General features: G+C 48.1%; 1 protein-coding gene across 6 annotated transcripts; it reads left to right on the top strand.

Moving 5' to 3' along the window:
- Positions 1–64: 64 nt before the first annotated feature.
- Positions 65–18,811, top strand: chmp7 (charged multivesicular body protein 7). Of its 6 annotated transcripts, none has more exons than XR_005945709.1 (11): positions 65–438; positions 3,808–3,979; positions 4,392–4,577; positions 6,133–6,266; positions 7,698–7,746; positions 10,567–10,686; positions 11,093–11,191; positions 12,932–12,992; positions 13,932–14,089; positions 17,786–17,878; positions 18,054–18,811. XR_005945709.1 is itself a non-coding variant. In XM_041210311.1 (11 exons), the coding sequence occupies exons 1-10, from the start codon at positions 104–106 to the stop codon at positions 17,845–17,847; spliced, it is 1,410 nt and encodes a 469-aa protein (XP_041066245.1). In that variant the 5' UTR covers positions 65–103; the 3' UTR covers positions 17,848–17,878; positions 18,054–18,811. The 6 variants fall into 6 exon arrangements, 4 of the variants coding, with proteins under 4 accessions (XP_041066245.1, XP_041066244.1, XP_041066246.1 ...); XR_005945710.1 differs by having other exon boundaries at positions 13,932–14,068; XM_041210311.1 differs by having other exon boundaries at positions 13,932–14,123.
- The last annotated feature ends 4,223 nt before the right edge of the window (positions 18,812–23,034 follow it).

Genomic DNA, 23,034 nt, shown 5'->3' on the forward strand with positions numbered 1-23,034 from the left:
ATTGGCTGGTGAAGGGGGGGTGGGGGTTGGATTGGGTAGTGCTGATTGGCGGAGGGAGCTATCTATCAAAGTGAGTGACGGGCCGGCCGGGGCCTAGGGCTGGATGAGCGGCCGGACCGGCGGCGGCGGCGTCGGCGTCGTCATCGTCATCATGTCGGGGGCCGAGGCCGAGGCCGAGGTTGAGGTCGAGGCCGAGCCGCTGTGCCCTGACTGGAGTGACGATGAGCGCATGGCCTACCTGTTCTCGGCCTTCAAGCGGAACCGCGAGGTGAACAGCACGGACTGGGACACCAAGCTGGCCTTCTGGGCGGCGCTGATCGTGCAGGAGGCGGCCCGCAGGGGGCGGCTCAGCTTCAAACCCTGGGAACTCCGCTCCTGGTTCCGGAGGAAAGGAGCCGTGCCACTGGGCCTGGACACGGTGCTGCAGGACATGGCCAGGTGGGTGTGGGTGAGGGCCACCCTGGCTCAATAGCCAGGTGAGTGAGGGTGAGGGCCACCCTGGCTCAATAGCCAGGTGAGTGAGGGTGAGGGCCACCCTGGCTCAATAGCCAGGTGAGTGAGGGTGAGGGCCACCCTGGCTCAATAGCCAGGTGAGTGAGGGTGAGGGCCACCCTGGCTCAATAGCCAGGTGAGTGAGGGTGAGGGCCACCCTGGCTCAATAGCCAGGTGAGTGAGGGTGAGGGCCACCCTGGCTCAATAGCCAGGTGAGTGAGGGTGAGGGCCACCCTGGCTCAATAGCCAGGTGAGTGAGGGTGAGGGCCACCCTGGCTCAATAGCCAGGTGAGTGAGGGTGAGGGCCACCCTGGCTCAATAGCCAGGTGAGTGAGGGTGAGGGCCACCCTGGCTCAATAGCCAGGTGAGTGAGGGTGAGGGCCACCCTGGCTCAATAGCCAGGTGAGTGAGGGTGAGGGCCACCCTGGCTCAATAGCCAGGTGAGTGAGGGTGAGGGCCACCCTGGCTCAATAGCCAGGTGAGTGAGGGTGAGGGCCACCCTGGCTCAATAGCCAGGTGAGTGAGGGTGAGGGCCACCCTGGCTCAATAGCCAGGTGAGTGAGGGTGAGGGCCACCCTGGCTCAATAGCCAGGTGAGTGAGGGTGAGGGCCACCCTGGCTCAATAGCCAGGTGAGTGAGGGTGAGGGCCACCCTGGCTCAATAGCCAGGTGAGTGAGGGTGAGGGCCACCCTGGCTCAATAGCCAGGTGAGTGAGGGTGAGCTCTTCAGTAATTCAATAGCCAGGTGAGTGAGGGTGAGGACCTCCGTGGTTCAGTAGCCCGGTGGGTGAGGGTGAGGGCCACCCTGGATCAATAGCCAGATGAGTGAGGGTGAGGACCTCCGTGGTTCAGTAGCCCGGTGGGTGAGGGTGAGGGCCACCCTGGATCAATAGCCAGATGAGTGAGGGTGAGGACCTCCCGTGGTTCAGTAGCCAGATGAGTGAGGGTGAGGGCCACCCTGGTTCAATAGCCAGGTGAGTGAGGGTGAGGGCCACCCTGGTTCAATAGCCAGGTGAGTGAGGGTGCGGTCCTCCGTAGTTCAATAGCCAGGTGAGTGAGGGTGCGGACCTCCGTGGTTCAATAGCCAGGTGAGTGAGGGTGCGGACCTCCGTGGTTCAATAGCCAGGTGAGTGAGGGTGCGGACCTCCGTGGTTCAATAGCCAGGTGAGTGAGGGTGAGGACCTCCGTGGTTCAATAGCCAGGTGAGTGAGGGTGAGGACCTCCGTGGTTCAATAGCCAGGTGAGTGAAAGTGAGGACCTCTGTGGTTCAATAGCCAGGTGAGTGAGGTTGCGGACCTCCGTAGTTCAATAGCTAGGTGTGTGAGGGTGAGGACCTCTGCAGTTCAATAGCCAGGTGAGTGAGCGTGAGCTCTTCAGTAATTCAATAGCCAGGTGAGTGAGGGTGAGGGCCACCCTGGATCAATAGCCAGATGAGTGAGGGTGAGGACCTCCGTGGTTCAGTAGCCCGGTGGGTGAGGGTGAGGGCCACCCTGGATCAATAGCCAGATGAGTGAGGGTGAGGACCTCCCGTGGTTCAGTAGCCAGATGAGTGAGGGTGAGGGCCACCCTGGTTCAATAGCCAGGTGAGTGAGGGTGCGGTCCTCCGTAGTTCAATAGCCAGGTGAGTGAGGGTGCGGACCTCCGTGGTTCAATAGCCAGGTGAGTGAGGGTGCGGACCTCCGTGGTTCAATAGCCAGGTGAGTGAGGGTGCGGACCTCCGTGGTTCAATAGCCAGGTGAGTGAGGGTGAGGACCTCCGTGGTTCAATAGCCAGGTGAGTGAGGGTGAGGACCTCCGTGGTTCAATAGCCAGGTGAGTGAAAGTGAGGACCTCTGTGGTTCAATAGCCAGGTGAGTGAGGTTGCGGACCTCCGTAGTTCAATAGCTAGGTGTGTGAGGGTGAGGACCTCTGCAGTTCAATAGCCAGGTGAGTGAGCGTGAGCTCTTCAGTAATTCAATAGCCAGGTGAGTGAGGGTGAGGACCTCCGTGGTTCAGTAGCCAGGTGGGTGAGGGTGAGGGCCACCCTGGATCAATAGCCAGATGAGTGAGGGTGAGGACCTCCCGTGGTTCAGTAGCCAGATGAGTGAGGGTGAGGGCCACCCTGGTTCAATAGCCAAGTGAGTGAGGGTGAGGGCCACCCTGGTTCAATAGCCAGGTGAGTGAGGGTGCGGACCTCTATGGTTCAATAGCCAGGTGAGTGAGGGTGCGGACCTCTGTGGTTCAATAGCCAGCTGAGTGAGAGTGAGGACCTCTGTGGTTCAATAGCCAGGTGAGTGAGGGTGAGGACCTCTGTGGTTCAATAGCCAGGTGAGTGAGGGTGAGGACCTCTGTGGTTCAATAGCCAGGTGAGTGAGGGTGCGGTCCTCCATAGTTCAATAGCCAGGTGAGTGAGGGTGCGGACCTCCGTGGTTCAATAGCCAGGTGAGTGAGGGTGAGGACCTCTGTGGTTCAATAGCCAGGTGAGTGAGGTTGCGGACCTCCGTAGTTCAATAGCTAGGTGAGTGAGGGTGAGGACCTCTGCAGTTCAATAGCCAGGTGAGTGAGGGTGAGGACCTCCGTGATTCAATAGTCAGGTGAGTGAGGGTGCGGTCCTCCGTAGTTCAATAGCCAGGTGAGTGAGGGTGAGGACCTCTGTAGTTCAATAGCCAGGTGAGGGTGAGGATCTCTGTAGTTCAATAGCCAGGTGAGTGAGGGTGGGGACCTCCGTGGTTCAATAGCCAGGTGAGTGAGGGTGTGGTCCCCCAAGGTTCAGTAGCCAGGTGAGTGAGGGCGAGGCACCCTGTGGTTCAATAGCCAGGGCATGAGGAGGAGGCCCATCGTGGTTCAATAGCCAGCTGAGTGAGCAGGAGGTCCGCAGTGGCTCAGTGAGCAGGTGAGTGAGGGTGAGGATCCCCAAGGTTCAATAGCCAAGTGAGTGAGGGTGATGCCCTTTGTGGTTCAATAGCCAGGTAAATGAGCAGGAGGCCCCCAGTCTTTCAATACCCTGGGAGTGTGACCCCGATGGGGTCAGTGTCTATCCTCCGATAGCCCTGGGGTCAGGCTCAAGTCCACCCCCCTTCACTTGTTCTGCACACCCACCTCACCATCTTCCCTGGCCCAACCTGCAGCCCTTCCTCTAACCCGTGCTCCTCCCCTGTGCTCCCTTGCCCCTGTTTCTTTGTCGCCCTCCTTTCCACCCCGTTCCTCTTTCTTACCCACCCTCACCCTCCTCCAAATTAGCGACGTTTACTGTTGTTAACAACATTAGCTAATCCTGTTCTCGTCTGTCGGTCTTGTGTGTTTTGACTTTATTGTCTGACTTTTGCTTCTCTCCCAAGGCGAGGGCTGATTCAGAAGGAGTCGAGTTTCGCCGCGAGTGTTGATGCAGGCTGGCTGGCCTGGAGTGTGGGCTTGTTTTTGATTAAGCCCCTGAAGTGGACACTGACCTCTCTCTTGGGAAACAATACCGTTTCACCAGATGAAGCCTATGTCATTGTCGAGTGTGTTAAGGTGAGAATGGTGTACGTTAAATGTGTTCCTGGGTGGAGTGAGAATGAACGGTGCCCCTCATTATCCCCACCTCACATCTTATAACTACTGGACAGTGTGTGACTAAACGCCCGAGAGGGCTGGGTCCCACAGGGCTGGGTTAAGGGAGTTGAAGTATCTGAGTCTCACAGTGAAACTGGAGAGCCCTGCATTCAGTCCATTTTGCTTATTTTCCATCCTGTAATTTTGTCTCTGCTTCATCCAAAAAGGAAGATATCCGATCAGTAAAAAATCAGCTGTGTAATCATGTTGTTGGTGACTTTTACTTGCATGGTTTCAGATCGGTACTTTCTAACCTCACTTCCCACACCCCAGGCACAGCCAAAGAACTCTGATTGTAATGCTTTGTGTCTCCTCCCCCTGGACCCCGCAGGAAAAGGCAGTCGAGCTTTTGCAGCTCTCTCAGAATCACCTGGAGTCATCACATCCCGTGGTTGCCTTTGCGAGGCTGCAGGAGGTGTGTCAGAGCGTGTGCAATGATGAGAAGACTTTCTGCCTGTGTCTGCTGCAACTGCAGAGAGAAAAGAGGGTCATGGTTGCTGAAATCGATGGCGATAAGGTGAGCATGCACATGTGGCTGGCCTGAGCAGTGGTGGGTGTACAGATGCTGGTGTTGTGCAGTGACACAGATGCTGCTGCAGCTGTTAAATAGTCACTTGCTTCACTAAACCTCCCACCCTTCGTGTGCACTGGTGGTGGGCTATGGAGCTGTGGCTGCCCCTGCCCCAGATTTTCTTGTTTCTATCAGTCATGTCGTCTGAACCTTTCTCACTTGCGACTTGTACTGTCCCCATCAAACACTCCCAGGACAGGTACAGCATGGGGTTATATACAGAGTAAAGCTCCCTCTACACTGTCCCCATCAAACACTCCCAGGACACGTACAGCACAGGGTTAGATACAGTGTAAAGCTCCCTCTACACTGTCCCCATCAAACACTCCCAGGACACGTACAGCACAGGGTTAGATACAGAGTAAAGCTCCCTCTACACTGTCCCCATCAAACACTCCCAGGACAGGTACAGCACGGGGTTAGATACAGAGTAAAGCTCCCTCTACACTGTCCCCATCAAACACTCCCAGGACAGGTACAGCACGGGGTTAGATACAGAGTAAAGCTCCCTCTACACTGTCCCTATCAAACACTCCCAGGACACGTACAGCACGGGGTTAGACATTGAGTAAAGCTCCCTCTACACTGTCCCCATCAAACACTCCCAGGACAGGTACAGCATAGGGTTAGGTACACAGAAAAGCCCCCTCTACACTGTCTCCATCAGTCACAGGACAGGTACAGCACGGGATTAGATACACAGTAAAGCTGCCTTTACAATGTCCCCATCAAACACTCCCAGGACACGTACAGCACGGGGTTAGATACAGAGTAAAGCTCCCTCTACACTGTCCCCATCAAACACTCCCAGGACAGGTACAGCACGGGGTTAGATACAGAGTAAAGCTCCCTCTACACTGTCCCCATCAAACACTCCCAGGACAGGTATAGCACGGGGTTAGGTACAGAGTAAAGCTCCCTCTACACTGTCCCCATCAAACACTCCCAGGACAGGTACAGCACGGGGTTAGATACAGAGTAAAGCTCACTCTACACTGTCCCCATCAAACACTCCCAGGACAGGTACAGCACGGGGTTAGATACAGAGTAAATCTCCCTCTATACTGTCCCCATCAAATACTCCCAGGACAGGTGCAGCACGGGGTTAGATACACAGTAAAGCTCCCTCTATACTGTCCCCATCAAACACTCCCAGGACAGGTACAGCACGGGGTTAGATACGCAGTAAAGCTCCCTCTACACTGTCCCCATCAAACACTCCCAGGACAGGTACAGCACGAGGTTAGATACACAGTAAAGCTCCCTCTACACTCCCCATTAAACACTCCCAGGACAGGTACAGCACGGGGTTAGATACACAGTAAAGCTCCCACTACACTGACCCAACAATGTATATCAGCCTTCGGTTGACATTTTGGTTTGTCTTGACCACCATTCTCAATGCCTGGCTGAATGACTGTGGATTAGTGCAGTTTTGTAGCTTGGAACTTGTTTGGGAGTGCGATCCAGACTCACTGTTTCCTTTTAACCTGTCGTGCAGATTGTGAAGTTCAGCCACTCTCCCACTAACAAGGTTTCCGCTGTATCTGAGATCGATGTAGGGGTGTACCAGCTGGTAAAGTGTGAAAAGATGTTAACGCAGAAAGTGGAAACACTGTCCCAGGAGGCTGAAAGGTACATCAAGAGAATGGAAACCCTTCCCATTGTACTGCCGTTTAGTCAAGAGATTTTATTTTTCAATATTGTATTTCAGAGACATTGCAAAATCCAAATTCACCTGTTGTTGTAGCAAATGCAGTTGTGTTTAATCTACCCACTCACCCAATGAAACTTGCTGCCTCCTTCACTCACCTCTGAACACTAGTGTACCCATTCCCCAGTATCCACCCAAGCAGATAAAGGTTTGTTCGCCATATCTTGGTGAGAGCTTTTCGGGCATTTCACTAGCAGGGTGGATAAGGGGGGGACCAGTGGATGTAGTATATTTGGATTTTCAAGAAAGCATTCAGTAAGGTGCCACAAAAGAGGCTGTTAGCGTAACATTAGGCTCATGGGATTGGGGGGGAATATATCAGCACGGGTAGAGGATTAGTTTCGGGATTTTCAGGCAAGCTGTAACCAGTGGGGTTCTGCAAGAACCCATGCTTGGGGCTTAACTCATTGACATGGACTGTAAATAACTTCGATGAAAGGTCCAAGAGCATTAGTCTGACTGCAGTTGGTGAGACCACACCTGAATCACTTTTTTCAGTTTTGGTCTCCTTACCTAAGAAGGGATATACTTGCCACAGAGGGAGCGCAACCGGTTCTTGGGATGAGGGGATTGTCCTACGATGAGAGATTGAACAGACTGGGCCAGTACCCCCCCCCCCCCCGACTTTAGAAGAATGAGAGGGGATCTCATTGAAACATATAATGCTTGTGAGGGTAAACTGCTGGAAGGCTGTTTCCCCATGGTTGGGGAATTTCAAACTGAGGGTTCAATAAGAGGTTGGCCATTTAGGGCTGAGGTGAGGAGAAATTTCTTCACTCAAAAGGTTGCGAATTTTTGGAATTCCCGACTTCGGAGGGCTGTGGCTGTTTGGACGCTGAGTATATTTAAGGTTGGGCTCGATAGAATTTTGGATATTAAGGGAAACGAGGGTCTGGGGATAGCCTTGAGGTAGGAGTTGCGGTAGAAGATCAATTGAGATCTTATTGAATGGCAGAGTAGTCTCGATGGGCCACCTCCTGCTTGGTACTGTTGCTCTGGTGAAATTTTGACTGGGGCAGGTAACACGAGAGAGATTCACATCACAGTGTAGAGGCAGCTGTACCCTGCGTCGGTGTGTGTTCAGGCAGAGGAAGATTCAACCAAGCAGGTTGCCGCCTTGCACTCTCCGCATCAATGCTTTCAGCAGCTGTGCTGGCAGAGCTGAGTGCAGTTGCTGCTCACCAACTAGGTTCCTGTTGCAAGGTACAGGGTTCGAACCCCACTCCAGACAGTCACGGGGTGGGAGAAGGCAAGAGAGGGGAAGAAACAAAAGAGGGCTGATTTTTCAAAAGAAGAAATGTGCCACGTAATCATGCTCATTCACTGAAAAAATCAAGTGTTTTCCTTTCTAGATATAAGGAGGATGCAAGAAGCCATTTGAGAGCTGGTAAAAAGCACCTGGTGAGTAAAGGATGTGTTTTCACTCTGCAGTCGATTCATGCTAATTTGGTGCTGATCCCTGTTCCCGGGTCCCTGTTGGATTGTACACATGAGCATCACCATGTTCTAGGCCCTCATCCTAGCCTCTTAAGGAGAGAACCAATGTGAGGTGGGGTACTGCAACCTTATTCAGGAAGCAGCTTTCTGATCCAGTGACTCCAGCGAGCAAGTGTGCACACACTGAACACTGTGGTGGTTTCCCCCTCTCATGGTTCAGTAAGTAGCCTGCTGGTGTCTCAACTGTTAGGACCACGTGAGGAGGGGTAAAATGTATTCTATCACTCCAGGCCTGACCATAACAAGGTTTTTTTTTGTGAATTTAGAGAGGATGTGCTTTGCCAATTCTGCAGGAGTCCCACTATTTATTCTTTCAGGTCATAAAGAATTAGCCAGACAGGTTTTCTGAGTTTAAACAAAGAGCAAAATATGTTTATTGAAAGTATTTCCTGAATTTATTTTTTAAAAATAGGTAAATCGCCACAACCATTCATACATCACATGCATTCCCTGGAAATACATAATCTAATCAAGCAGAGTCAGTATGACTTTATGAAGGGGAAATCATGCCCAACAAATTTATTAGAATTCTTTGAGGAGGTAATAAGCAGGGTAGACAAAGGGGAACCAGTAGGCGTAATATACTTGGATTTCCAAAAGGCATTCGATAAGGCTACTTAATAAGGTAAGAGTCCATGGTGTTGGGGGTAATATATTAGCGTGGATAGAGGATTGGCTAATAGAAGAGTTGGAATAAGGGGGGCATTTTCAGGATGGCACAGGGATCAGTGCTGGGGCCTCAATTATTTACAACATATATTAATAACTTGGATGAGGGAAGTGAATAAACTATCGCCCAGTTTGCGGATGACACAAAAGTAGGTGGGAAGGCAAGTGGTGAGTATGACACAAGGAGTCTACAGAAGGATATAGACAGGTTAAGTGAGTGGGCAAAAACTTGGCAGATGGAATATAATGTGGGAAAATGTAAGGTTATGCACTTTGGCAGGAAGAATAAAGGAGCTGGTTATTATTCAATGGAGGAAGACTGCAGAAGTCTGCAGCCTAAAGGGATTTGGGAGTCTTTGTACATGAATCACAAAAAAGTTAATATACAAGTTCAGCAGATAATAAGGAAGACAAATAGAATGTTGCCCTTTATTTCAAAGGGAATGGAGTATAAAAATAAGGAAGTCTTGCTAAAACTACAAGGCACTAGTAACAGTTTTGTTCCCTTATCTAAGGAAAGATGTACTGGCATTGGAGGCAGTCCAGAGAAGGTTCACTAGGTTGATTCTGGGTATGGAGGGATTTTCTTATGAGGAGAGGTTGCGCCTGTACTCATTGAAGTTTAGAAAAATGAGAGGTGACCTTATTGAAACATGTAAGATTCTTAGGGGGCTTGACAGGGTAGATGCTGAGAGGTTGTTTCTCCTTGTGGGAGAGTTTAGGACCAGAGGGCATAATCTCAGAATAAGGAGGACCCATTTAAGACAGATATGAGGACGAATTTCTTCTCTGAGGGTAGTGAATCTGTGGAATTCTTTACAGCAGAGGGCTGTAGAGGCTGGGTCGTTAAGTATATTCAAGACTGAGATAGACAGATTTTTAATCAGTAAGGGAATCGAGGGTTAAGGGGAAAAGGGCAGGAAAGTGGAGTTGAGGATTATCAGATCAGTTATGATTTCATTGAATGGCTGTGCAGACTTGATGGGCTGAATGGCCTACTTCTCCTATGTCTTATGGCTCTCACAATCACTAATACAGATGGCATAACGAAGACAGGCTTAAATATTTATGCACAATTCATGAAGAAGATGAAACAAAGGAGTGTATGTTCAGTGTCCTTTGGCTGGGCTCACTATGGTGATTCCAGATGTTTTGTTCAGTTATCTTCCTGGGTGTAGTTGTACGGAGCGGATTTCCACATTTTATTCCCAAAAGATCTCAGTTTGCAGCAGATTTCTCTTCTCAAGATGGTTAGTTTGCAAAACCGGGCACAATACATTTGAGAGGGAGAGACAGCTGCTTTGCAGCCTTTCAGTACAGCATTCTGATCTCTGATCTCCCTGGTTTGATAAACAGCTCTTAAAGTCCTGCTGGCTGTATATTCCAGAGGAAACCGATTAATCCATGTCTGCTACCATCACTTTTTTTTTTAGAACAGGTGATTTTGTTTTGATGTCTCATCTCAAAGTTTTGAAAGGTTTCAGGATAGTGTAAAAGCCACAGGAGATTGGGTCTTTCCAGGGGGTTTGAGTGTCTGTTCCCTTTTCATCCCAATTGGTAGAATGCAAGTTCGTATATTGTAGCTGGCTGGCAGCCCTCCATTGTCACAGTAGGATTACAGTTTGTTGTTTTTAATCCAGCCAGTAAAAGAATTAGAACCTGTATCTTTTTTGTCAAAAAAAGCACATTCTCATAACCAGACTCATGTAGATCGTGCCCACTTAGGCATCAGATGCTGTGGTTAACAGTGCAGAGGAGACACAGTTGAGAAAGTGATTGGCTACGTAGAAGCAAGCTAGAAAAGGGGAGGATTAAGTTGCCTGTTGTGATGCTGGAAAACTCAAGACAGCTTATTCACTGGCAGGGTGAGGCAGTGGTTCTCTTTTGGGCAGGAGCCCTGTGTGGATCAGTGAGTGCCAGCTCGGGGCAGTATCGTGCAGGAGCCGGGAGGCTGTGAATGGTGATCATAGTGCGGACAAGGGGTGCTGCAGGCTGAGTCCGCTGCTGCACGTTTGGCGTGCATAGCATGACCTCTCTGCGTGGTTTGTGTTTCAGGCACTGAAATCCTTGAGAATGAAGAAGAGAACAGACAAACGTCTGGATAGCATTGAAGCCAAACTCAACACCATTCAGACCATCCTGGATCGTATTTACTCTTCTCAGACAGATAAAACAGTACGGAAAGCTTCCTTCATCTGCTCTCTCCCTGACCTGGTAGTTCACTGCTAAAGGATCATGTTCAATGTGTGAAATCTTGGTTTGGAAAGCAAAATCTCATGGCGTTTATTTCTCTGTAATTGTCTAAGTGCAGTTGTCCCTTATCCTTTTCTTCTTTGTGAAGGCTGTGGGACTTGCACTACTGAGCCGATCCCCCACCCCCACCCCCATGTTTTTTTAGGAAACAAATTAATCTCGACTCGCGTGGTGTCAACGCTTGTGAATGTGATTGAGCCTTCCAACAACAACAACAACAGCAACAGCTTGTATTCACATAGCTCCTTTGATGTAGTCACATTCCATGGTGCTTCACAGAGTGTCAACAAAACAAAATGGCCTGCTTTTCTCTCTCTCTTATCCCCAGGTTGTGGAGGCTTATCAAGCTGGACTTGGAGCTCTGAGAGAGTCGATGAAGGATGTCAGTGTGGAGAAAGTGGACAAGTTAATGGATCAAATTGAACAGGTGAGGAGATTTATCTATTTTCTACTGAGAAACCCAGGACACTAAGGTTGGAATCAAGTACAGTATGTCCTCACTTGCGACTTGAAGTGAATCATAGGTTCCCATAGGAATCGGCATTAAACCCAGAGTTAGGTTCCTTCGGAAGTTGAAATACCGTACCATACATTTGCTGTGCTGTGCATTTCTAGCTGAAGACACTTGCTGAATGAAATACATCACTAAATATAAAAGAAACACAATATACAATACAATGTAAATTGTTTAAAACAACTACACTCTCCTACAGTACAGTACTTTTAGATTGTCGCAGAAGTTGGTCAGTGCTGGTAGCAGCTGAAGTCCCAGGACTACCTGCACCGACCAACCTCTGGCACCAGATGGAACCCAGGACTTCAGTGCAGGTTCAGAACGGGAGCCAGAAGAGGAGTAGCTGAAGAACAGACCCTGGGGACTAAGATAGAAACAGAGGGCAAGAGTCAGCAAGTGCGGCAGTGGGAGGAAGAAGGCAAAGGTGGAAACACTGTGGGAAAGTTCATGTGAGCAGGCAGACCACAAAAGAGAGAGACTGTGACAAGCAACATTAAAATGAAACTGGCTATGTTAAAAGGATATGTTGACACTGCTTTATTAATGATGTTAGAGTGAAACAGTGTTAAGTAGGTGGTGTTAAGTGGTGATTTAGTGTAGAACAGAGAGAGGGGGACACTAAGTGACGCATTGTAAGAGATTGTAGAAGGATGATGATCCTGAAGTAAGGTAAGAGTTTTCACAGTCTTAGGAAAGAGGCACAGGGAGTGGGAGATGCGTTATAATCTTTTGCTGATGGAGACAGGTAAAAGGATATGGGCCAGAGTGTATTCTTAGATTGCTAACAATTAAAATGAACTCTTGCCATGAAATAGGTTGATGTTTGTGGTATCCTCAGACCTCACAGGTAGGTCAGCAGCTAACAGTGGAAGGCCAGGTTGTGATTTTAAACCTCCCCACCCGCCGGCCTGTGTTGTTTCCATGGCTGAATGTGGGTGGATTGCGAAGGGCTGTGATCCTCAGTATGTTTACTGCTGGATACAAAGAGCCTGTCAAAAGAGCAGATTAGAATTATGATTGTTTGAACACACTGGCGAATACTGCTGCTCTTGAAGACTCGGAGCTTCCACAGAAATCAGGATTGGTCCTGAATTTTCAAATGATTTTTTCTTTTAAAAATAAGTGCTGAATGAATGGTGAGTGGTTATTTCAGAAAGGTCAGTGGCCTTTCTCTGTACTGTGAGCATGTGAAAGGTGGTATTCAGCCTGATTATACCCTTGGCCAGATGTGGTTGGATCTCACTGGATTATTGGCCAGATGTGGTTGGTTTTCACTGGATCATTGGCTTAATAGGGTTGAATCTCACTGGATCATCAGCCATCTGGGTTTAGATCTCATTGGATCCTTGGGCAGATGTGGTTGGATCTCACTGGATCCTTGGTCACATGGGGTTGGATCTCACTGGATCATTGGCCGCCTGGGGTTGGATCTCGCTGGATCCTTGTACGCATGGGGATGGATCTCGCTGGATCCTTGGACAGATGTGGTTGGATCTCGCTGGATCCTTGGACAGATGTGGTTGGATCTCGCTGGATCCTTGGCCACATGGGGTAGGATCTCTCTGGATCCTTGGCCACACAGGGTTGGATCTCGCTGGATCACTATGTGGACTGGATTGGGGTTTGTCTAACAGTCTGTCCTTTTTCCTTCAGTTCTGTGAAACGCAGGATGACATAAACCAGACACTTGCTGGTGAAAATCTTAATGCAGCAGGTGAGTATCAGAGTCTTGTACGATATTATATTAAACAGAATTACTCCAAACGGTTCCATCCTATTTGTCTCACTGACCCATTGACCAGATTTTTATTCAAATTGGTTTTGTTTTTAATAATCGCCCTGGTGCTATATTCTCCCCTCCTGCCCCGAAATGTTGACTATAATGTTCCCAGCCCCACAGATAGTGGGTCCCCTTATGAGCCTGGACCCAGGTGAGAACCTTCCTGAAGGTAGTGGGTTGTTTAATCCTGCGCTCACTTCAAACACCCATTTCCATTTCGAGCATCTCTCGGCTGTCAGTAGCTCACAGAGGTCAATAAATGTGTGACCGTGGGATCCTGTTACCTTTGTTTTTTTTTAATTACTCATTCATGGGATGTGGGCTTCACTGGCTGGGCCAGCATTTATTGCCCATCCCTAGTTGCCCTTAAGATGATGGTGAGCTGCCTTCTTGAACCACTGAAGTGGTGTAGGTACATCCACAGTGCTGACAGGGAGGGAGTTCCAGGATTTTGACCTAGCGACAGTGAAGGAACGGCGATATATTTCCAAGTCAGGATGGTGTGTGGCTTGGAGGGAAACTTCCAAGTGGTCGTATTCCCATCTATCTGCTGCCCTTGTCCTCCTGGATGGTAATGGTCATGGATTTGGAAGATGCTATCAAAGGAGCCTTGGTGAGTTGCTGCAGTGCATCTTGTAGATGGTACACAAACTGCTGCTGCTGCTGTGAGTCGGTGGTGGAGGGAGTGAATGTTTGTGGAAGAGGTGCCAATCAAGGGAGCTGCTTTGTCCTGGATGGTATCGAGCTTCTTGTGTGTTGTTGTTGGTGCAGCCATTCGGGCTTGTGGATAGTAGTCCATCATTGTGAATCTGTGAAGTCTTGGAATGTAGATGCTCAGCTTGCTAACCATTGCCTTTCTCTGTTCTGGCATAGGAGGTGTGGACACAGACGAATTGGAAGCCGAATTGAATGCTCTCCTGGAGAATACAACGGAGGAAACCCTTCTGCTCCCGGACGTGCCAACAAGACCACTCCCAGGATCACCCAGCTTAAAGCTACCTGTAGCCGAGGTGATGGATGGTGAATTGGAGGCGAGGCTCAGCAAGCTCATGCTCTGTGACCCGGGTAAAGCTGCAACCGCACTGGCAGAGAGCTGGTGGCAGGCTGGGTGGGGCTGAAGTTTCTCACTCATTGTACCCCCACTCATTTTCTGACTCTAGCCGAGTTTCTGTTGCACAGACGCTGACAGCATTCCTGTTTGAGTGGAGGTTCATCCAGTCCTGCAGGACTACCAAGGCAAATCTATCTGTCCTTTATGCTTTTGCGCGCTCTCTCTCTCTCTTCTCTCGCTCCCCTTAGTTTAGTTTTGAAGCTTCTGCCTCTCCTGTCTCACCCTGCTACCACTTTCGGAGTATCCTTCTGTGGGCACTGCTGATCCTTGATGTAAACAGCTTCTCTAAGCATTGCCTGACCTGGTGATGTTCAGGTCCAGAGACACTTCTGCCCGTAGTGGGTTGGCGAAATAAAACACCACAGACATAATAGTGGAACACACTCGATCCCTTTAATACTCTCTCTTCCTGGGTGTAGAAATGGAATCAGTTGATGCTGGTTATTAGCCAGTAGTAAGCTGGGCCTGGGGAGTGCTTCATGGACCATAAGACATAGGAGCAGAATTAGGCCATTTGGCCCTGCTCTGCCATTCAATCATGGCTGATAAGTTTCTCAACCCCATTCTCCCACCTTCTCCCCGTAACCTTCGATCCCCTTACCAATCAAGAACCTACCTATCTCGGTCTTAAATACACTCAATGACCTGGCCTCCACAGCCTTCTGTGGCAATGAATTCCATAGATTCACCACTCTCTGGCTGAAGAAGTTTCTCCTCATCTCTGATCTAAAAGGTCTTCCCTTTACTCTGAAGCTGTGCCCTCGGGTCCTGGTCTCTCCTACTAATGGAAACATCTTCCCCATGTCCACTCTATCCAGGCCTTTCAGTATTCTGTAAGTTTCAATCAGATCCCCCCTCATCCTTCTAAACTCCATCAAGTATAGACCCAGAGTCCTCAAACATTCCTCATATGTTAAGCCTTTCATTTCTGGGATCATTCTCATGAACCTCCTCTGGACCCTCTCCAGGGCCAGAATACCCTTCTTGAGATACGGGGCCCAAAATTGCTCACAATATTCTAAATGTGGTCTGAGCAGAGCCTGATAAAGCATCAGCAGCACATCCCTGCTTTTATATTCTAGTCCTCTTGAAATAAATGCCAACATTGCATTTGCCTTCCTAACTACCGACTCAACCTGCAAGTGAACCTTAAGAGAATCCTGGACTAGGACTCCCAAGTCCCTTTGCACTCCAGATTTCTGAATTCTCTCCCCATTTAGAAAATTTTCTATACCTCTATTCTTCTTACCAAAGTGCATGACCTCACACTTCCCCACGTTGTATTCCATCTGCCACTTCTTTGCCCATTCTCCTAACCTGCCCAAATCCTTCTGCAGCCTCCCCACCTCCTCAATACTACCTGTCCCTCCACCTACCTTTGTAACATCTGCAAACTTAGCCAGGATGCACTCAGTTCCTTCATCTAGAACATTAATGTATAAAGTGAAAAGTTGTGGTCTCAACACTGACCCCTGCGGAACTCTACTAGTCACCAGCCGCCATCCTGAGAAGGACCCCCTTATCCCCACTTTCTGCCTCCTGCCAGACAGCCAATCTTCTATCCATGCTAGTACCTTGCCTCTAACACCATGGGCTCTTATCTTACTGAACAGCCTCCTGTGCAACACCTTGTCAAAGGCCTTCTGGAAGTCCAAGTAGATAACATCCATTGGCTCTCCTTTGTCTAACCTACTGGTTACCTCTTCAAAGAATTCTAACAGATTTGTCAGGCATGACCTCCACTTCATGAAACCATGCTGACTTTGCCCGATTTTACCATGCACTTCCAAGTATTCTGAAATCTCAACCTTAATAATGGACTCTAAAATCTTACCAACGACCAAGGTCAGGCTAATCGGCCTGTAATTTCCTATCTTTTGCCTCACTCCCTTCTTAAACAGGGGGGTTACATTACCGATTTTCCAGTCCTCTGGGACCCTCCCTGACTCCAGTGATTCCTGAAGATCACCACTAACGCCTCCACTATCTCTTCAGCTATCTCCTTCAGAACTCTGGGGTGTAATCCATCTGGTCCAGGTGATTTATCCACCTTCAGACCTTTCAGTTTTCCTAGCACCTTCTCCTTGGTAATGGCACCATACTCACCTCTGCCCCCTGACTCTCTTGAACTTTGGGGATGTTACTCGTGTCTTCCACCGTGAAGACTAACGCAAAGTACCTATTCAGTTCCTCTGCCATTTCTTTGTTCCCCACTACTACTTCTCCAGGGTCATTTTCCAGCGGCCCAATGTCCACTCTTGCCTCTCTCTTACCCTTTGTATATCTAAAAAAAACTCTTGCAATCTTCTTTTATATTACTGGCTAGTTTACCCTCATATTTAATCTTCTCCCTCCTTATTTCTTTTTTAGTTGCCCTCTGTTGGTCTTTGTAGGGCTTCCCAATCCCCTGGAGCCCCAGCCCTCTCTTCATGCTCTTCCTAATACAAGTTAGCTCAGTTAGACTTCACAGTGTTCCTCAGCAGAAGGGGTGGCTATTGATGGATAACAATTCCCAGTTTCTATACCCGTTGATAACTCCCTTTGAAAATGGAGTGTTCACTTATTCCTGTTCCTGGATGACTGTTGTGATGTGGCAGATGATGTGTGACAGGCGAACCAAATCCATGAGGGAAACTCCATTAAGCCATCACAACAGTTTTGCAATTTGTATTGATTACGAGATGTGTGCACTGAATTCAGATGTAACAAGTCCACCAAGACCATTAGACAATTTTTTTTAATTAAATTAAAATATTTAACAAAATAAAAGATGTCAAGCACATACATAAGACTACAATTACTACTATAATTCCTAAAATTCCTAAATAACCTGACCCCGCCCCAACACCCCCCCAGCTACGCTCCTTTAAGGCAATGGTCCACAACAGATTTTAGATTTAAAACAAACTCAGCAAGTTAACATGACACTCTGCACAATGGAATTCCAAATGGCTTTCCCCCAACTTCAGTTTTGTTAGCAGACTTAGGCACAAATGCTGGAGGCTTCATTAAGGCTATTTCTCTCACTCCTATTAGATCTTACATGGCCTTCTCACGCATAACTTTTCATTCTCCTTTAGACCTGTTTCTCTCTCTTTAATATATAAATTCTATTGTTCCATATTCCTTTGAAACTGTATCTTCCTCATAACAAACTTTCATGGTGCCAATATTGCCAGTAACCTTTGGGGAAAAATAAACACGTTCCTTAGCCTTGCTTATCTGGTGAGTTGTAAACAGACTAAGATCCCTTTGAAATCCAAATATCCCTTCATTTATCCAAAAATGCAAATTCCCTTCGCACCTTACATGCCAAGCCAGCACCCATGTTTACTCATCAGCATGTCAAGCACCTAGCTTCTTTTGATGATTTCAAGCTTGCAGCCTGCTTGACTCCAAAATATAATTAAATCACACACACATAAGCTTACTTCACAATAAACCAGAAAAATATTATGAAAAAAAATGTTAGTTTCATGACAGTGACTTGTGGTGATCGGGACACTTGACAAAAAGTTAGTTCTGGTTTCACAACATCTGCTCAGATCCTGGCGTGTGTTGCATGGTTTTTTTTTTTGCAGCTAGTTTGAAATCCTTGTCCTTCTCTTTTTTTCAGGTCTCCAAACCAGCTCTGGTACAACCATGAGAAGCCCAGCCTCACTAGAACTGGCGCAGTAACCACTGAGACGCAGTCCACACTGAGCAAATGGTGCAAATCTAGAATTTTCTCTCACCTTTGGGGAAGCCCAGGAGTCACCAATTATACTAAAGAAATATATTGTAGTCTTTTGGATTTTCCTTGGGAGCTGGGACTAATTGAAAGATTTTTTTTTTAAAATAAGGAAATCATCTTGTGCCATTTTGAGGAGAGCTTTTTTTTTCAGGACAAGGATTCCCTCCTGGATCCCGAACTGGCCTTGATCATCTCCTCCTGACCATCTGAAGAGCCAGTTGCTACCACTAGATGACAACACTGGGAGGCTGTACTGATGCCAGTCTAAAGACCATTGAGGATAACGCTGGGCACCCCATTACCACATTCACGCGGCCTGAAGTCCTTTGATGGGACTGTGCCGAGAGCTAGCTGTCAGCATGCGTTCATGACCACCTTGTGAACAGCTGCCCTCGAAGGAGCCAGTGCTGAGCAGGAGATTGAAGAAGGAAGATGTCAGCAGCTGGGTGCTGAGGAGAGATTCTCCAGGGGCCATATTTCCATGGGATTGATCAATTAAAATCCAAGTTCAAACCATGATGCTTTGCATGTCCAATGTGTGAAAGATTTTTCCAGGAAAAGTGCTTAAAGTAGTCTGTCCTTGGCCTGATTTTAACTAGAATTATGGAGCACGATTTCAATTGAGCCTTTCCTTGCATTTCCAAACTACATTGTGTTTGTGTGTCACAGTTATGCTGTCCAAGCGGAACAGGCACCGGATCCTGAGAAGACCAGCCAGGGAAATATCCTTTCTCCCTACACACTGGTACCAGCTTTGTTCTTAACCTGCTTGTTGTACCAAGTCTTTGTGATCGATGCAGTTGTAAATATCTGTTTCGGTAGAACCTGTTAGCTAAGACTCAGGATTGTAGAATATTCCAAGCCCTTTTGTTTGTCTGAATGAAATAAAGAACTTTTTTTTTAATTGGACATAATTTCACCTGAAAATGTTTTTCACCCACGAAAGTGGGTTGGTGGAAAGTCCGTTCGGTGGGTGGAATTGGGGATCAATCCTTTCTTGTTGTGAAAATGGTGGGATGGCCATTTTATTACAGTAAAATTTGATTGAGAAGACAATTTTAACAATATGCACTTGCAGGTGGGGTTTGCCAATCTGGGGGGAGAAAAAAGGTTTGACATTGGAATAACTGCAGGAGAAAGTGGAGATCGATAACATCCCCAGAAAAGGCGGAGTTAATTTATCATCAGTTCTCTTCAAGAGGGACCTGCAATCGTTGGTATGTTGGGGAGGGTGATCGATGTAAAGGTATTGCTGTGTTATTTGTTTAGGGGAGATGGAACGTCACGGGGGAATGGACTTGAGCTGTTGGCCACGAGCTTATTTTGAATAAGCACCAGGCAAGGTCAGATCAGTTTCCCCTTTCACTGTTGATCGTTCTCTTATTTTTATTTATTTATTTGTTCCTGGGATGTGGGCATCGCTGGCCAGGCCATCTTCATAGCCCATCCCTAATTGCTTTCGAGAAGCTGATGGAGAGCCGTCGTCTTGGAACAACTGCAGTCCATACGAACCTACGAAATAGGAGCAGGCATAGGCCACTTGGCCCCTCGAGCCTGCTCCACCGTTCACTAAGATCGTGGCTGATCTGTTTGTGTTTCGAGTTCCACCTTCCCTGATTAGGTTCTTGTTAGGCAATCTACCTCGGCGTTAAATATATTCAATGGCCCCGCTTTCACCACCTTCTGAGGCAGAGAGTTCTAAAGTCGCACAATCCTCTGAGAGAAAAAGTTTCTTCTCATACCTGTCTGAAAAGAGTGACTCCTAATTTTAAAACAGGGCCATGTGGTGTAGGTACACCCACAGCGCTGTCAGGGACGGAGTTCCAGGATTTAGACCCAGCGACAGTGAAGGAACGGTGATATATTTCCAAGTCAGGATGGTGAGTGGCTTGGAGGGGAACTTCCAGGTGGTGGTGTTCCCATGTGTCTGCTGCCCTTGTCCTTCTAGATGGTAGAAGTTGTGGGTTTGGAAGGTGCTGTCTGAGGAGTCTTGGTGAGTTCCTGCAGTGCATCTTGTAGATGTTACACACTGCTGCTACTGTGCTTCGGTGGTGGAGTGAATGTTTGTGGATGTGGTGCCAATCAAGCGCGGCTGCTTTGTCCTGGATGGTGTTGAGTTTCTTGAGTGTTGTGGGAGCTGCACTCATCCAGGCAAGTGGGGAGAGTTCCATCACACTCCTGACTTGTGCCTTGTAGATGGTGGACAGGCTTTGGGGAGTCAGGAGGTGAATTACTCGCTGCAGAATTCCCAGCCTCTGACCTGCTCTTGTAGCTGCAGTATTTATATGGCTAGTCCAGTTCAGTTTCTGGTCAATGGTGATCCCCAGGATGCTGATGCCCTCTTCCTGACATTTATAAACTGTAAACCCTGCAGCCAGTTAGGGATCTGTCACACATAACTTGCATCAGTAGAGCCTTGTGTCTCTCCTGCTTCCATTCTCCCTCTCCTGGATTTTACTCTCTCTTGAAGCTGAGTATTTTGTAAGTGAGACTGAGATGCTGGAGCCTCCGGGGACAGCCTAAGGGAGTTTGAAGTCCAATGGGCACCTGGAGTTTGGGGGAGACGAGAGTGCGGGCCATGAGTTCTGAGCTAGCTAACCTTCCTGAACATAAGAGAAACTGTCATTTGAACAGCAGTTGGGGTGGTGTACAGGTATAATCAGATGTACTGTGGGGTTCTCTCTCCTCACCGTCCAAGGGACCAAACACTCCTTTCAAGTGAAGCAGCATTTCACTTGCATTTCCCCCAACTTAGTCTACTGCATTCGTTGCTCCCAATGCAGTCTCCTCTACATTGGAGAGACCAAACGTAAACTGGGCGACCGCTTTGCAGAACACCTGCGGTCTGTCCGCAAGAATGACCCAAACCTCCGTGTCGCTTGCCATTTTAACACTCCACCCTGCTCTTTTGCCCACATGTCTGTCCTTGGCTTGCTGCATTGTTCCAGTGAAGCCCAACGCAAACTGGAGGAACAGCACCTCATCTTCCGACTAGGGACTTTACAGCCTTCCAGACTGAATATTGAATTCAACAACTTTAGGTCTTGAACTCCCTCCTCCATCCCCACCCCTTTCTGTTTCTTCCCCCTTCCTTTTGTTTTTTCCAATAAATTATATAGATTTTTCTTTTCCCACCTATTTCCATTATTTTTAAATATTTTTAAATCTTTTATGCTCCCCCCACCCCCTCTAGAGCTATACCTTGAGTGCCCTACCATCCATTCTTAATTAGCACATTCGCTTAGATAATATCACCAACTTTAACTTTAACACCTATGTGTTCTATTGTACTATTGTCGTTGACATCTTTTGATGATCTGCTTCTATCACTGCTTGTTTGTCCCTACAACCACACCCCCCCCCCCCACCTCTCTGTCTCTCCCCCCACCCAACCACCCCCCCCCACCCCCCCCCCCCCCCCCCCCCCCCCACACACACACACACATTAAACCAGCTTATATTTCATCCCTTTCTTGGATTCACCCAGTTCTGTGGAAGGGTCACGAGGACTCAAAACGTCAACTCTTTTCTTCTCCGCCGATGCTGCCAGACCTGCGGAGTTTTTCCAGGTAGTTCTGTTTTTGTTTTGGATTTCCAGCATCCGCAGTTTTTTTGTTTTTATTTATTAGTACTGTGGGGTTTTGCGTGCCTCTGTCAGCTTTCTTTGTGACCGGCGGGGAATTCCCATTTGCCAAGGATCAGCTGCTGGCTGTTGACCACCTGCGGTGTGGTGCAATCACACAAGACAGTAAATCTCCCTCTTCACTTTTCCCCACTGCCGGGGCTCCAGATACAAGACTGAAAAGTCTTTTGTTTGCAATGGGCATTTTTGGTTGATCCCCTGGGTTTTTCCTGTGGTAACAGCTCCCTTTCAATGGTGGGAATGTTTCTCAGCGAAACATATTTCACAGCAGCTGAGGTTTAAATTAAATCCTACAAATTATGCTGGGCATTCAGCAGTAACCACTTCGCTGAGCATCCATCGTCAGCCCTAAGGGAGCTGAATCTTCACGGGTTCATTGAAGGGCCTAAGGTAGGAAATGTTTTTTTCACCTTGCTCTGTGCGTTCAACCGATAGCCACTCACTTTCTCCACCTGTGACACAAACTCTTGGTCAGTGGAATGTCACCTGGTAAATACACCACCATGTGGCAGGCACTCCGCTCTGTGCTCTGTTCGCTTCTTGCCTACAGCAGTGACCTGGGGGGGGGGGGGGGGGGGGGGGGTATTAATCTCACCATCCCCAGGTGTAGGAGTGGAGAAAATAAACCGAGTGCTCCACCTCTGCTCACCAGAAATAGTCACAGCACAGAAAGAGGCCATTCAGCCCCATTATGCCTGTGACTGCTGAGAGAGAGAGAGAGCTAGGCAGCCTAACCCCACCTTCCAGCTCTTGGGTCTGTCTGTAGCCCCGTCGGCTGCAGTATTTTAGGGCCGGACTGAAGATTTCTTTTTCGATGCCCTTTCAGGTACTGAGTTCCAGACCACCACCACTGTCTGGATGAAAAAAATACTCCCAAGTCCCCTCTAATCCTTTGACAACTTAATTAAATCTGTGCCCCTGGTAATTGACGTCTCCGCTAGTCCACTCTCTCAAGAGCCCTCATAATTTTATACACCTCAATTATATCTCCCCTCAGCCTCCTCTATTCTGAAGAAAACAACCCCAGTTTATCCAATCTTTCATCCTTGCTAAATTCCTGGCATGTTTTCTTTTCTATTTTTCTTAACTTTTCATCTCAGCCTTGAATATAATGTGTTCTCTCAGGCACAGACAAAGCTAATAGGTAAACCACCCCTGGGAGCTGCCAGTAAGGAAGGTTGGGTTTAACAATCACCAATGCACTTGCAGAAAATATGAATTTCAAGAGAAGTAACCAGGTCTCTGACTCCCCACTGCAGGTTGCACGTTGAAAATCAAAGGATGAAATTATCCTTCTGTCGGGCGATGCTACTTAACAAATGAATATTTCATTGCTATCATTGGCTTGTAGTGAGAACAGGCAGGCAGAAGGCTGGGAATCCTCACTCCCCTGGTCTCCAGTTGGATTCAACCCAAAGTTTTTGATCGTAATTAATTTTCCTTTCGGTCCCAGAGGGACTGCGACTCCTTCAGGTGCTAACCAGCCTCC

The sequence above is a fragment of the Carcharodon carcharias genome, chromosome 17 (assembly GCF_017639515.1).
Source record: "Carcharodon carcharias isolate sCarCar2 chromosome 17, sCarCar2.pri, whole genome shotgun sequence".
NCBI classification, from domain to species: domain Eukaryota; kingdom Metazoa; phylum Chordata; class Chondrichthyes; order Lamniformes; family Lamnidae; genus Carcharodon; species Carcharodon carcharias.

Coding starts and splice junctions, on each gene's coding strand:
- chmp7 (XM_041210310.1), top strand. CDS start 104: ATGAGCGGCCGGACCGGCGGCGGCGGCGTCGGCGTCGTCATCGTCATC. Junction 12,993..13,931: donor TGAAAATCTTAATGCAGCAG/GTGAGTATCAGA, acceptor GTTCTGGCATAG/GAGGTGTGGACACAGACGAA. Junction 14,124..17,785: donor GCTCATGCTCTGTGACCCGG/GTAAAGCTGCAA, acceptor TCTTTTTTTCAG/GTCTCCAAACCAGCTCTGGT.